At 52.3% G+C, this 12,864-nt stretch overlaps 2 protein-coding genes across 3 annotated transcripts in view; one reads left to right on the top strand and one right to left on the bottom strand.

The window, feature by feature from the left end:
• SYN2 (synapsin II) overlaps window positions 1-12,864 on the top strand; it is a 150,005-nt gene that overhangs the window by 106,422 nt on the left and 30,719 nt on the right. The window contains exon 5 of the mRNA XM_065933958.1: window positions 2,934-3,023. Within this exon, the coding sequence (XP_065790030.1) occupies window positions 2,934-3,023 (90 nt within the window). The remainder of the gene's footprint in view (window positions 1-2,933; window positions 3,024-12,864) is intronic.
• On the bottom strand, window positions 500-11,796 carry TIMP4 (TIMP metallopeptidase inhibitor 4). 2 transcript variants are annotated; one of them, XM_065933961.1, is made up of 5 exons: window positions 11,293-11,796; window positions 9,804-9,901; window positions 9,271-9,385; window positions 5,898-6,022; window positions 500-1,127 (listed from the first exon to the last, which is right to left on the bottom strand). In XM_065933961.1, the coding sequence occupies exons 1-5, from the start codon at window positions 11,429-11,431 to the stop codon at window positions 1,104-1,106; spliced, it is 501 nt and encodes a 166-aa protein (XP_065790033.1). In that variant the 5' UTR covers window positions 11,432-11,796; the 3' UTR covers window positions 500-1,103. The 2 variants fall into 2 exon arrangements, with proteins under 2 accessions (XP_065790033.1, XP_065790032.1); XM_065933960.1 differs by having other exon boundaries at window positions 500-5,283; window positions 11,293-11,784.

Raw genomic sequence — 12,864 nt, 5'->3', positions numbered from 1 at the left:
AGGGTTCACATTCTCACCTGTTCACAGTCCCAGCACATTGCCGTTGGCATTGCAGGGGAATAGCAGGGCTCCCTGGCCACACACCAAGTTCTCCGTTCATTTTCACTAAGCAGCTGCCACACTAATGGCATTTTATATATTGTTCTTTGCCTGTTCATGGGGATGAACAAATCTGGTGACTGTGACGGGGACTTCCCTCTGAGACTTTGGTGTGTGTTTTCTAAGTGTCTCTACTGTGGCTGCTCCTGGCGTGAGGAGAGGCCTCAGCCGTGTTGGGAAGGTTCCACCTTGTCTCTGAGCACATCCGCTATTTCATAGATTGCCCGTGGCAGGCACATGGGGAGTTTGGAAGCAGAAGCAAGACCTATCAGTGAAAGTAGCAAGAATGCCAGGGAGAGCAAGAGTGCCGCCTGCCATCTTGCTGCAGATTTATCTGAAAATCCTGTCACTCTATGTGGGTTTTTTTAGAGGCAAATGCACAAGAGTGTAATTGAAGCACTTTATTTCCAGGAGGGATCAGGGTAACATATTAAATTCAGACTGATCTTGAAATCCCATTTCATCTGAGAAATCTTTCCTGATACATTGGATAAATGGTTATGCTGAGCATTATCTTCCTATTCATTGCCAATACCACCCCCAGCTCCAAATGCACTCTTTTGTCTATGTGGAGAGGAAATAACCCTTATCAGGTATTACTTTTGTTTAATTGGTGACTGTATGCTGTGACTGAGGCCGAGTTTCCAAGGAGGCAGGCAGGAGTCAGATGCCAGGCCTAGCAGTCTGAGCAGAGGGACTACAGAAGGTGGAGGCGGGCAGCGTGAGCCCCCGGGACCCAGCTAGTGCATGGGAACTGGCCGCCACCTTAGTCTTGAGTGTGCCAGGGCTCTGGGAGCCTGCCGGGGGCCTTCTTGGCATCAGCGTGGAGTCTGTGTAACTCTCCCACATGCTGGGAAGATAGGGCCCCACATGCCTTGGTGCTGCGCCACGGCGTGGGCTGCAGCAGGACAGAGGTTGTGAGGCAGAGCTGGCATCAGCTGGCTGGGGAGGCTGGAGGGCCTCGGGAGCTCAGGCAGGTATCCAGACGCCGAGAAGGAGTCCAGTCATTCCAAGCGGCCAGCCAGGACCTAAAGGTCAGATGAGGTCGCGGAGGGAGTTGGAGAATGCAGGAAAGGTCTGAGGGGTGGTCTTGGCAGTCAGAGAACATGGAAGAACCAGAGAACACCAGCAAGGATGGCCGGGTACAGTGACGAGCGCACTGGGCGGGGAGGGGCCTGGGCCCTGTCCCAGCACAGCCCCGACTCCAGGCACGATGTGGGAGCCTGTGCTCCCCTTTGCTGCTCCGGCCTTGGTCTCCTCATCTGTAAGATGAGATGTCTGGTCTAGAGACTCTCTGAAGTCTCTTCCAATAATAAAATCTTAGGGCCTTGGGGGTCCATCAGTCATACTTGCAGCCCCAGAGGAGGCCTCGAGATCTAGAGCCACCAACTGCGTGTCACTGAGGAAAGTGACCCAGAAACTCCAATGTTTCTCAGCATTTCAAAAATAACAGATTCTATCTCTACTCACAAAAGGACCACAGCCAATGATCACTAAACAGCAGTCTCATCATGGAGTTTAGGAGGAAATATAATGAAAAGATTTTTTTTTTTAGTGTGGTTAAAAAGTTTGAAGAACTGATCAAATTCAGTTGTCTATTTTATACATGAAGAAAATGAGGCCTGGAGAGGAGACATCATTTGTCCAAGGACACCTAGCAAGTTCAAGGCAGAACAAGAAGAATCAGAAGACTCTGGTTTTCTAACAACCAAGCTCTGGCTTTTATTGTCTCCCCGTACCAACACACGTGCTAACATCACTGATTGAAAACAGGAACTGGGTTTTTGAAAAATGTTCTATCTTTCCCTTCTTTAGTAAACAGAAGGTCGGTTTGATCTGGCAACTCTTCCTTCCAGCAGTTCCAGGTATCAGTGGCTTAGAGCGTGAACCCAGTAGCACGAGAGAGAAGACGCTGGATCACTGCCGCTGCCAGTGCTTTGGGGTGGGTGTGTGTGGAGGTGGGGAATGAGTGTGAACGGATTGAACTGGAAAGTTTCCTGTGGGAAGAGCATGGTCTCTTTAGAGCCTGAAAGGCAGCTACATGAAGGAGAAGGAAGAGTTACGGGTTAGGACTAAAGGGGTCTGGCTATGAATCTGGCTTAACTGCTGTGTGACCTTGACTGAGCAACCTCTCTGGGCCTCAGTTTCTCCACTTATAAAGTAGCGGGGTGGGCAGGGGACACCAGGGGCGCTACATGTTTGCCAAAGGCAGACCCTGACATTTCAGTATGTGCGCTTCACCCCTTCTCCCTGGAGCTGTTCACAGGTGAAGGGTCCGGTGAGGTCAGTGCTTAGATGAGCAGTAAGTCCAGAAGACGGGGTCTGTCTTTGCTGCATTCCATGATTCCACCCTCCCTTTCTTTTCCTTGGCATTTGAATTTCCCAGACTGGACCCCTTGTTCCCCCATCCAGCTTCATCACTTTCCATCTCTAGGGATGATGGTGTTTAGAGTTACAGAGACCAAAATTTCAACCCCAGCTGTCCCTTTTTTTGCAGCACTGTGGCTTTAGGCAGTCACCTACCCTTCCTGAGCCTCATGTGTAAAATAAGGATGATAAAGAACCCTAGCTCATCAGTTTGATATGAGGATTAAATGAAATATCATTAACACTGGGTAGGCACTGAATGAATACTAGCTCACTCTCTCCCTTCCTCAACAGAAGCATCTGTTCCTGGAGAATAGAGGGTGGGACACCTCTTTCATATCCTCAGAGCACTTTGTACAAAGCCCTCAGTGGAGCAGATGCTCAATAAATATTTGTTCAATGGATCGCCATTTTGTCTGTTCCAGAAGCTGTCTGGGTAAACTGAAACCTTTGTTTCTCTTTTGCAGTTTGCCCAGCTGGTGGCCATCTACAAGACACTGGGAGGAGAAAAGTTCCCGCTCATTGAGCAGACTTACTACCCCAACCACAAAGAAATGGTAGGTGACTGAGAGGGGGCATCAGTCTCTGCTGCCTGCGCTCCGAGCTTAGCCGTGTGGGCCTCTGAGGAGGGCCTCAGCCTCTCAACCCCAGAGACTCTACTGAGGTTGAACTGCAGACCTGCTTTGTGAGGCCACAGACAGCCCTCTGTCTCTAAAACTTGGAGACAGAATAGGAAAGAGCAGAAACAGGGGCATTTTATCAAAAGCTGAGAGTAACAACCTAGATGGATCAATAGTCAGAAGATCCTGCTGCTTGCGATTCTAGCCACCAGTCACAGACGGTTATTCCCTCACTACGTGTCAGCATCCCAATCCGAAAGGAGAGTGGGCTTAACAATTCCTGGCCAGGATAGCTAACATGGCACTTGCATGATTTCAGTGAGATTCTTTAAGCAAATAGTCTGTGAGGAGTGTGGAGTGCTCCTCAGATGTAAGCTATTGTTCCTGATATTATTCACCAGACACTTCCTCAAAATTCAGATAAGACAAGGGTTTCACTCTGCCTTCTCTGAGGCCATCCCAGGATGGCAGAAGGAGCAGAACGATGGGATAGACGGTTTGTACAGAGGCTGCCTCTAATGTTTTCCCCCATTCTTCTTCTCTGGCCCCACGTTCTCTGCCCCAGGCCTGCATGGTCAGTGGGTAAGCCTACTTAACCCACCAGTGGAGACTCTCTGCCTTAGCTTTCCAAGTCTTTTGCTCCAGGACAGAGATCTCCAGAAGGAATCTCCGTTTGCACCATTTCTGTGGAACCTTCTTCCGGTGTTTTGTGCATGCCTCAGCTTATCAGCAAGCTGTATAGAACCTTGGGGCCTTGGGAAGAGCTACCTTCTCCATCTTTGCCAGAGCTTCCCCGGGAGAGGCCCTGGAACTTTAAGCACTTGTCCCTGATAAATCCTTAAGACCCGCATCAAGACAAGTCAGGAAGGCTTGTAGAGGCAGAGGAACCCTCAGGGGCTGTGCTTGTAGATTTCAGGGTGTCCAAGAGGACTGAGCAGAAGGCCGGGCGGGGGTGGTTCTCAAAGCAGGCTGACCACTTGAAGAACTGTAACACTTGCAAAGTATATTCCTCACCTACCATCCTTTCCCGCAAGGGCCCTTGTGTTCTTTTTGTCCTGTCCTCTAGCCTAAAATGTGCCCTCAAGAGAGGACACCCACCCCCCACCGCCAAGATCTCTGTGAGGTTTCAAAAGCTAAGGGGGAATTTCAACTCTAAAAGAGAAAGGCTTTTTTTTTTTTTTTAAGCTTAAGAAAGGTTTTGAAGTAGTAATGAAAGCATTAGTAATCTAGTAGAGGAGGACTTTCTAAAGGAGACAGAGGAGAAGCCTTTTGGACAGCAGTTGAAGACATTAAGTATAGTCAACCTGGAGAGACAATACCCAAGTTTATTCTTGTCTTGGTAACTGGGCCAGGCCCTGTGCCAAGAATGGTATAGAGGGGATTACATTGTAGGCTTCACACTGAATGACTCCTTGTCCCCCTTTGTCACTCCCCTAAACAGGTGAAAGCGTGTCAGAGGATCAGAATGAGTTGAGACTGGAGGAGTAGATGAAACACAGCCAGAGGATGTTGTTCTTTTCACTTCTCCAAGTCAGCCTGTTTATGATACTGTCACCCACCTTGGTCTTACATCGCACAAGGCCACCCCATCTCATACGTATAGCAGTCATCATTTCTCCCCTGTCAGAACAGTTAAGATAAAAAGAAAACACACTTATCTGGGGAGAAAAAGGAATAGTCCTAGCTTTGAAAGCAGAAACTAAGCCAGAATCAGTAACAAATACCAGCTCAACTAGAAGGTTCAGAGGCAAGGATGAAGAGCTGAGGGTGGGAGAGAAAAGTCCTGCTACTTTCCCTAGCCCTTGGCCCACGTGTTCTGGACTGGGGTCCCGGACACAAGCTGCCTCACGCCCCATCCCTGCCCTCATGCTGGCCACACCGTCCGCCTGATAACTTCCCCTTGTCTGGCATCCATGAAGCAGGTGGGGACAGCCAGCGCCCTGCCAGGAAGGGAAAGGGCTTGGTCTTCGGGACTCTCAAAGGGTTGTGGTGATCCCTCCTAGGGCTGGATGATGTCAACAAACTCCTTCCTGAGGGGCAAGCGTCCCTGGTACCAGCTGCAGGTGCCATCCACATGCTTCATGCAGACATAATGCTGGGCCTGGTACCCGTAGAGCTTCCGTTCCAACAGCCAGTCTGTCCAGAGGCACTGGTTGGGAGCCGAGAGGGCGCAGGGCGCCATGTGGCAGGTGGTGATCTAGAGCCAGAGCCACACAGCATCCCGGTGAGTAGGGCGGCCTTTCTCCATCCTCGCCATTCAGACTGCTACCTGTTCTTACAGCCTCGCTCAAGTGCCCCCTGGCTTACAAGGTCCTTCCAAGTCTCCACATTTCTCCCTTAGTTGTCTTTCCCCTGTACTCTCCACACACAGTATTGCCTCCCAAAAGCCCCAAGGCCCTTACTCTACCACTGGCCTAAGCAAGTCACTTCACTCCCTACAGCATGAATTTCTTCACCATAAAATGGAAATCTTAACTCTTCACAAATTTGCTTTAAAGACTAAATATCTTAAATAAATTAAGCATCACAGGTCCTGACAAAAAGAGTAGACTCTCTTTAAGTGGTAGTGTATTGTCCCAGCCTGTCTTATATGACGGCTGCCTTCTCAGTCAGAATGCAAGCACCTTGAGTTCAGGGGCTGCAGGCCTTGTTGCTTTCCCACCCCCAACTTTGATCGATGCCTGATCCATCACAGACCTCTAGGACAGCAAGTGAATAGGTCACGTGCGCGGGAAGGAGGGAGTACACGAAGGATGAGGCTGCATGGCCCTTCACCCACCCCCGAAGAGCTTGGAAACGAACAGTCCTTACTTGGCAGCCACAGTTCAGATGGTAGTGGTGATTTAGACTCTCTCTCTGCAGAAAGGATAGGTTCTCCCAGGGCTCGATGTAGTTGCACAAATGGACAAAGACTTTCCCATCACTGAGGATCTGACCTTAAAGGGGAGATAGAGGAGAGCCGACATGAGGAGTTTGCTTGTGGAGCTCCAGGAGTTCTTGAAGAGGCGCAGAATCACAGCCTCCTCAGTATCTTGTGGTGGAAGTGGTGACATGGGGCTCAGTGCAGGAAGAAAAACCTCTACTGTCTTTATATCAAAGCCATTACCAGATGATGTTTGTATGAGTGAGAGTTGTAGGGCAAAGGCCTTTCCATTTGCATGGTGCGGACAGAGGGATGTGGACTTGGCAGAAATCCCTTCTTTTCTATCATTTACTAGTGTGTGACCATAAGAAAGCCATGTAACTTCTCAGTTGAAAGATAAGAATAATAAGGTTATTGTCAAGATGAAATGAGAGAATGTCTGTGAAGTTCCCAGCACAGCTGTGGACCCACAGAAGGTGTTTGATACATAGTAGGTCTCTTCCTTTTCAACCTTTTCCCACCTTTGTCCTGCTCCAGTGCTATCTTGGTGAGTCTCCCCCCTTCTCCTTCTTTACATATCACACTCATTCCTATTTTCCAGAGACCCTTGTGAGTACCACCTTGTCCGCAAAGCCACCCCTGGCCGTCCCAGCCCTCACCGCTCTTAGAGCTTGAGTCAGTCAGCCATCTACTGGCTGAGCAGCTACTGTGGCCTGGTACCAGGGATACGGGAAACAAACAGGACAGGATTTCTGCCCCTCAGGAGCTAAAAGCTAGTAGGGAAGACAAATTGTTGCTTTTGTTCAGGTGCTCAGTCGTGTCCAATTCTTTGCGGCCCCATGGACTGCAGCACGCCAGGCTTCCCTGTCCTTCACTATCTCCCAGAGTCTGCTCAAACTCAAGTCCATTGAGTCGGTGATGCCGTCCAACATCTCATCCTCTGTCGTCCCCTTCTCCTCCTGCCCTCAATCTTTCCCAGCATCAGGGTCTTTCCCAGTGAGTCAGCTCTTCGCGTCAGGTGGCCAAAGCAGTTGGAGCATCAGCTTCAGCATCAGTCCTTCCCGTGAATATGCAAGGTTGACAACCAAGTAGAAAATGATACTGTTGTATGATTCTATACAGGATGTGGTATAAGAACAAAGGAAACACAGTTATCTCTGTCTGTGGAAGGGGTGGGGGCAAGAAGGGTGTCTAAGCTGATGCTTGTGTTGGGCGTTGAAAGGATGGGTAGGAGTTCAGCTGCCAGACGAGTTGGGGAGGGATTTCTGGACACTGGGACAGAAGGGCACAGCCCTGCAGAATACCTTTTGCACCTGCAAGTGGTTTAAGCTCCAGGGGAAATGAGGGGCTGGGAACGGCCACTGAGTAGTGACAGGAGGCAAGGCTGGGGAGGTCAGCTGGGTCTGGTCACAGAGGGTATTGGGCAGAAGGGCTGCATCTTCTCCTGCAGACCATGGGCACCACGGATGAGTTTTCAGTAGGCCTACGCTTTGTCATTTAACCCCACCTTCAGGTGGACTTGACCTCCGTGAGGCAGCCAGCGTGTGTCTGCATCCCTGATGCACTACAGCCCCTCGCAGAGGGCAGGTGCTCAGGGAGGAGGTGGCTCCGTCAGCTGGGCCTGGGACCTGGAGGGCTCAGGGGCCTGCCCTGCCCCTGCTCTCCCATCCAGAGGTGCCCGGGTCAGCACAGTTCCACATCCTCAGACCTGGGGGGCCCCGACCTGCGTGGCCTCCAACACCTGTGACTTCTTAGACTTGAACTGTGAGGGAGCTCTTTGAGGACTGTGGCTGTTAGTGCATCTCCACTTGCCTGCCCCAGGCCAGGCAGTGAGGAGGTGGTCGCTCATTGCTGAAGGGATGGACAGAGAATGGAATTCCTCCTTCCGTTCTCCCCACCTGCTGTGTTTTTCTTTTCCAGGCCTTCTTTCTAAATATATTTTATCCTTTAGGGAAAATTTAGATCCCACTTACACAATGAAGGCTTCCCTAGTGGCTCAGATGGTAAAGAATCTGCCTGTAATGTGGGAGACCTGGGTTTAGTCCCTGGGTTGGGAAGATCCCCTGGTGAAGGAAAATGGCAACCCACTCCAGTATCCTTGCCTTGGAGAATCCCATGGACAGAGGAGCCTGAGGGGCTACAGTCTGTGGGGTTCCAAAGAGTCAGACACAACTGAGCGACTCCACTTTTACTTTCACTTTACACAGTGAGGCTTCCCTGTCTACAGCCACACAGATACCCTCCCTGAACAACAAAATAATTCAGTATTGCATTCATTCAGTTATGGATTGGATTCTTGTGAGGTGCTTTAACTATTCTGTCCCAGTCGGTGCTACATGAGGAGATCTGCTGGGCCCAAGGTCTGGGAGACAGAGTCGTATTAGAATCAAGGCTGCTGTTAGGGCCTGTGCTTTACTGCACTTCCAGAAAAAGGCTTTGGGTGTGAGTCAGGCACGAACCAAGGGTGTGAGCCATCGCGGCCGCCTAAAGCTGATGCTGTTGTAGGCTACAGCGACTATCATGTGTGTGTTGTGTGTATGTGGGGGTGAGGTTGCCAATGCACAGTCCTCCTTTATTCTGTGTGACTAAGACCTCCCCTGCAGTGTGGTCCCTGGTTCAGGGTCCAGTGCCGGGGAGGGACGGGGACAGGCTCTATCCCGCTGAAAGTGGCCAGGACAGGAAGGGGTCTGGGGACCACGGCCAGCAGAACCTGGAGCTAGAGTGCATGTATCTACTGTCCTCAGGCCTCTGAAGGGCCATCCTGGAACAGAGGGCAGAGCTGAACCCACCAGGGGCAGTTTCAGAGCAGCAGAATTTGGCTCAAGATACCAAAAACCTTAGGCTTCCCAGATGGCTCAGTGGTAAAGAATCCGCCTGCTAATGCAGAAGGTGCAAGAGACGCGGGTTCGATCCCTGGATCAGGAAGATTCCCTGGAGGAGGAAATGGCAACCCGCTCCAGTATCCTTGCCTGGGAAATCCCATGGACAGAGGAGCCTGGCAGGTTACCGTCCATGGGGTCGCAAAAGAGTCGGACATGACTGAGCATGCATGCACCAAAAATCTTACATCACTTAAAGCTGTTTGGAAATGGAACCAGCTGCCCTAGGCTGGAACAGCAGCCTGTGAACTAGGAAGGCAGTGGCACTCACAGGGAGGTTACCAAGGCTTCTCCCAACTCAGGCTACCTCTTAGCAACGCAGCTGTTTTGTGCCCAAGAAAATGCCACCTGGCTCAGCTTGCTACCCAAGGTCAGCTGGGCTCCTCCTTGCCTGCGTGCCCAGGGCAGAGACTCATAGGGCTGCTGCTGGTCTTTAGCTTACCAGTCAGGAGATACTGCTTCTGGCTGTTAGCTTCCAGTTTCACCCCACAGAGGGAGGAATCAAAAGGCGTATAAATATACTGAATATCATTGACTTTCTCAAACCCTTTGAACATCTGAAAGGCAATTATGAAAGAGCAGTATTGAGTCAGTGAGTGTACTTTATATCTTAACAGGAAAAACTTTTTCTTAATCTAAAAATGTTAAGTGAAAGTCTAGTTCAGGACTCGTTGCACACAGATGACACAACTGGGTCTCATCTCCCTAGAAATAATTAAACCTTGGTTTCTTCCAGTGAGAAGGGAGGCGCCTCTAGCAGCCCCATGCACAAGCACTGAGGGCCTCTCCTGCACTGTCCTCTGGCTCCGATGGCCTGTCCCCTACACATCATCCACTCCAGTATCTGTACTCCTAGCATCACTGAGCCAGGCCGCCCGAACCACCAGCCCCCAGCCCCACCCCACCCCCCAGATCACAGCCCCCAATTCCTCCTAACAGCCCAAGGGGGTGACGCCCTGTCCTGCCCCCATGTACCTTTATCTGTTTGATTTCATACCGGATCATTTTTTGAGGGTCAGCAGGGTCTGCGCTGGCAGGAACTACCTTCTCACTGGAGATCTTGGCCCGGATAGCTGCACAGGAAGAGAAAAGAGGGGACCTTCAGCAGCCTGTGGGAGCGATCCTCCTGGGATCTGGGTGACCTGTGGCCCCCTGGAGAATTCTGCAGAGGGGTTCTGGGTTTAGGTCTCAGTAGGTTTCGAGGAAGATGCTGCATGTGAGGGATACTCCTCTCTAATTTCTGGAAGTAACAAACTCCTCGGGCCTCCCAGGTCCTTGAGGCTCTCCACTCTGCCTGCCGGCCTGGGGAGTCGAGTTCTCCGCAGCCCAGAGTGCAGTGGGGTGGAGACGGGCAGGGCGGAGGAGCCACTTGAGGGCAGTCAGTGTGTAGTCATCACTGCTGTAGCCCAGGACCTCAGAGAGAGCCCAACCAAGCTGACGTTGGCAAATGTTTATTGAATTAATAAATATCCTCACTGTGCACAGAGGTAGTTCATCTCTTTGTCATTCGGATATTAATCAAAACCTGTTTCCTCCATGCCTGGTCTAACACTGGGTCCTAGGCCCACAGGCACGATTAAGGACAGGACCCCCACCCTGCAGAACTCTTGGTCTAGTGGAGAACACTCTTACAAAGACCAACAGCACAGCACAGGAGGAGCACAGAGATGTTGGAGATGCTGTGGTAGCACCAGGGGTCAGGAAGCCTTCAGAGAAGAGGAGACCCCCTGGTTTTGAAGGATGAATAGGAGTTTGCCAGGAAGCTAAGGGTTTTTGAGGAAGGGCATTCCAGGCAGAGAGAAAGGGTAAAGGGTGAGTGTTGGAGTGGCGCGGTGGTGACAACCTCAGTTATAGGCTTGGATACAGAGGGATGTTTGTCATGAAAGCCCAACCCCCTGAACCCCCTCCCCCCAACCCCCCTAACCAGTGGATCAGAATAATCACTGGATAGTTCCTGAGACTTGTTCAGTGACATCCCATAACTGCAGTAGGTAGGGGATTGGGGATCACTGTGGAGCCTTTACACTGTCTTTGTGCTCATTCTCTCAGTTGTAGCTGACTCTTTGCAACCCCATAGACTGTAGCCCACCAGGCTCCTCCATGGGATTTCCTAGGCGAGAGTATCAGACTGGGTTGCCATGCCCTTCTCCAGGGGATCTTCCCGACCCAGGGATCGAACCCTTGTCTCTCGAGTCTCCTGCATTGGCAGGCGGGTTCTTTCCTACTCCTCCTCCTGGGAAGTCCTACACTGTCTTTTATTCTCTGGCAAGTCAGCGGGTCTCTGCGCTTGCAGGGTTGCTATGGCGCCGGCCCGGCCCAACCCACCGGCCGCAGCAGGAGGCAACTGGGGCGGGATTTGAGCTCCACCCCTTCCCCCCCGGACTCCAGGTCTGCTGCGCGGCCCCACCTCGACCCCACACACCCTGACCCACAGCTGGGGCCCTCGAGAGCTCCCCGGACTCACCGAGCGCCGAGTGGCAGACGTGCTGCTGGGGGTGCGCGGGGGCGCAGCTGCACGCCTCGCCCAGCCCCGGCGGCCGCAGCAGCGCCAGCAACCGCAGCAGCAGCGCCCAGCTCGGCACGGGCCGGGGGCTCCGGGGCATGTCTCCGTAGGGCTGCGACTGAGCCTGCGGGGACTGTCAGACCACAGTGCCCCTCCACGGCTTCTCCAGAGCGCGGCGCGCCCCTCGCCCCCGGCTTTATGAGGTGGACCCAGAGCCAATCCCGCCCCGATGGGCTCCGCCCTCCCTTGGCTGCAGGCCACCCTGGGGCTGCCGACCCGCGGCCCTCCTGGCCGGCAGGCTTGGTAAGACGCAGGGGAAAGCCGCGAGAGTCCCCGGTGCTGTTTCCGGGCCTGAGCCCTCTCGAAGTAGAGGGAAGGCACCGGGAAAGGGTATGGCGCCAGGACAGAAGGACAGGGCAAGGGAGACAGATGCATAGGGGTGCAGAGCCCAAGGGGCTGTGACTCAGGCAGAAGGGACGAGCGTGCGGAGAGGCTCAAACAGAAAGAGAGGCACAGCAGTCAGAAAGAGGCAGACAGAATTACAACAGGCGAGAGAGACTGCGGCAGAGAAGGCCGGACCTCTTGCTGAGCGGCACACTGGGAATGAGACAAACTCCTCAGGGCTTCTTTCAGCTGCAGGAAGTGTTTTCAATGCCCTATTTATGAGGCTCCAAAGCAACAGCAAACAGTAATGGAACAGGACAGGGAAAGTTGGGGGGGTGGGGGGTTGTGTGTCTTGGCTCTGTCGGCTGGGGGGTGGGGAGAGACAGCCGAGAAAGCAGCCGGTGCCTTAGAAACCCTTTCCCATTCCTGGAGCTCATGCAGATGGCGTAAGGACAGTGCTCTTTGAGGGGCTCAGAGCATGGGGTAGCCCATCACTCAGGGCAAACCTGGGCCCTCAAAGCCCTTTCTCTGCTATTGGCCACCCTGATTTCCTGTCTCAGGGCCCTACTCAGCGGAGAGACTGCGTCTTGTTATAGAGGGTGGTGCAGCTTTGAAAACAAGTGAGGCACTCGGAGCGTGGGGAGCCCTCATAGTGAGTAGAGAGAGACCCGCAGGGTGGTTGTAGGATGTTTCCACACAGTCTTCCACCAGACAGTAGGAGGCTGGGTGCAGATTCTGTCCCTCAGGAGCTTCACAGCCTTGCCTCTCTGGGCCTCACTCACTTCTCCATAAAGTACGGTGAACTGAACTTGAAGCTCCTTGCCCCAGCCTCAGCTGGCCTCAGCCTGGAGTGCTGAAATCCTCACGTCAGGCACTCCCAGTATCTGGTCACACTCAGGATTGCCACGGGAATCTGACTTTTCATCAGAGTCAATAGTATATCCTCTGAAAGACAACTTTTCGTCTTGATGTGGTCATGATGTTTGAAAAGAACGCTGCTGAGAGAGAACTGAGCCTGACTAAGAAAGGATGAGGTTTGGCGTCCAGGTTGGTTCTTCATGCAAACCCAGCCAGGATAAAATCTGATGTGTGATTGGACAGGATCTTGACAGCGTCCCGTTCGGCCTCTTCGCTTGGCAGATGTGAAGG

Source organism: Muntiacus reevesi, chromosome 4 (assembly GCF_963930625.1).
Source record: "Muntiacus reevesi chromosome 4, mMunRee1.1, whole genome shotgun sequence".
Lineage (NCBI taxonomy): Eukaryota > Metazoa > Chordata > Mammalia > Artiodactyla > Cervidae > Muntiacus > Muntiacus reevesi.
This window is presented reverse-complemented; position numbering and strand designations above follow the sequence as displayed.

Bases quoted from the DNA above. Each gene is read 5' to 3' on its own strand.
- TIMP4 (XM_065933960.1), bottom strand. From the start codon at position 11,431: ATGCCCCGGAGCCCCCGGCCCGTGCCGAGCTGGGCGCTGCTGCTGCGG. The intron at 9,902-11,292 runs GTGAGTCCGGGG...CTTCCTGTGCAG, and splicing joins CGTCTGCCACTCGGCGCTCG to CTATCCGGGCCAAGATCTCC. The intron at 6,023-9,270 runs GTAAGCTAAAGA...CTCCCCTTTAAG, and splicing joins GAAGCAGTATCTCCTGACTG to GTCAGATCCTCAGTGATGGG.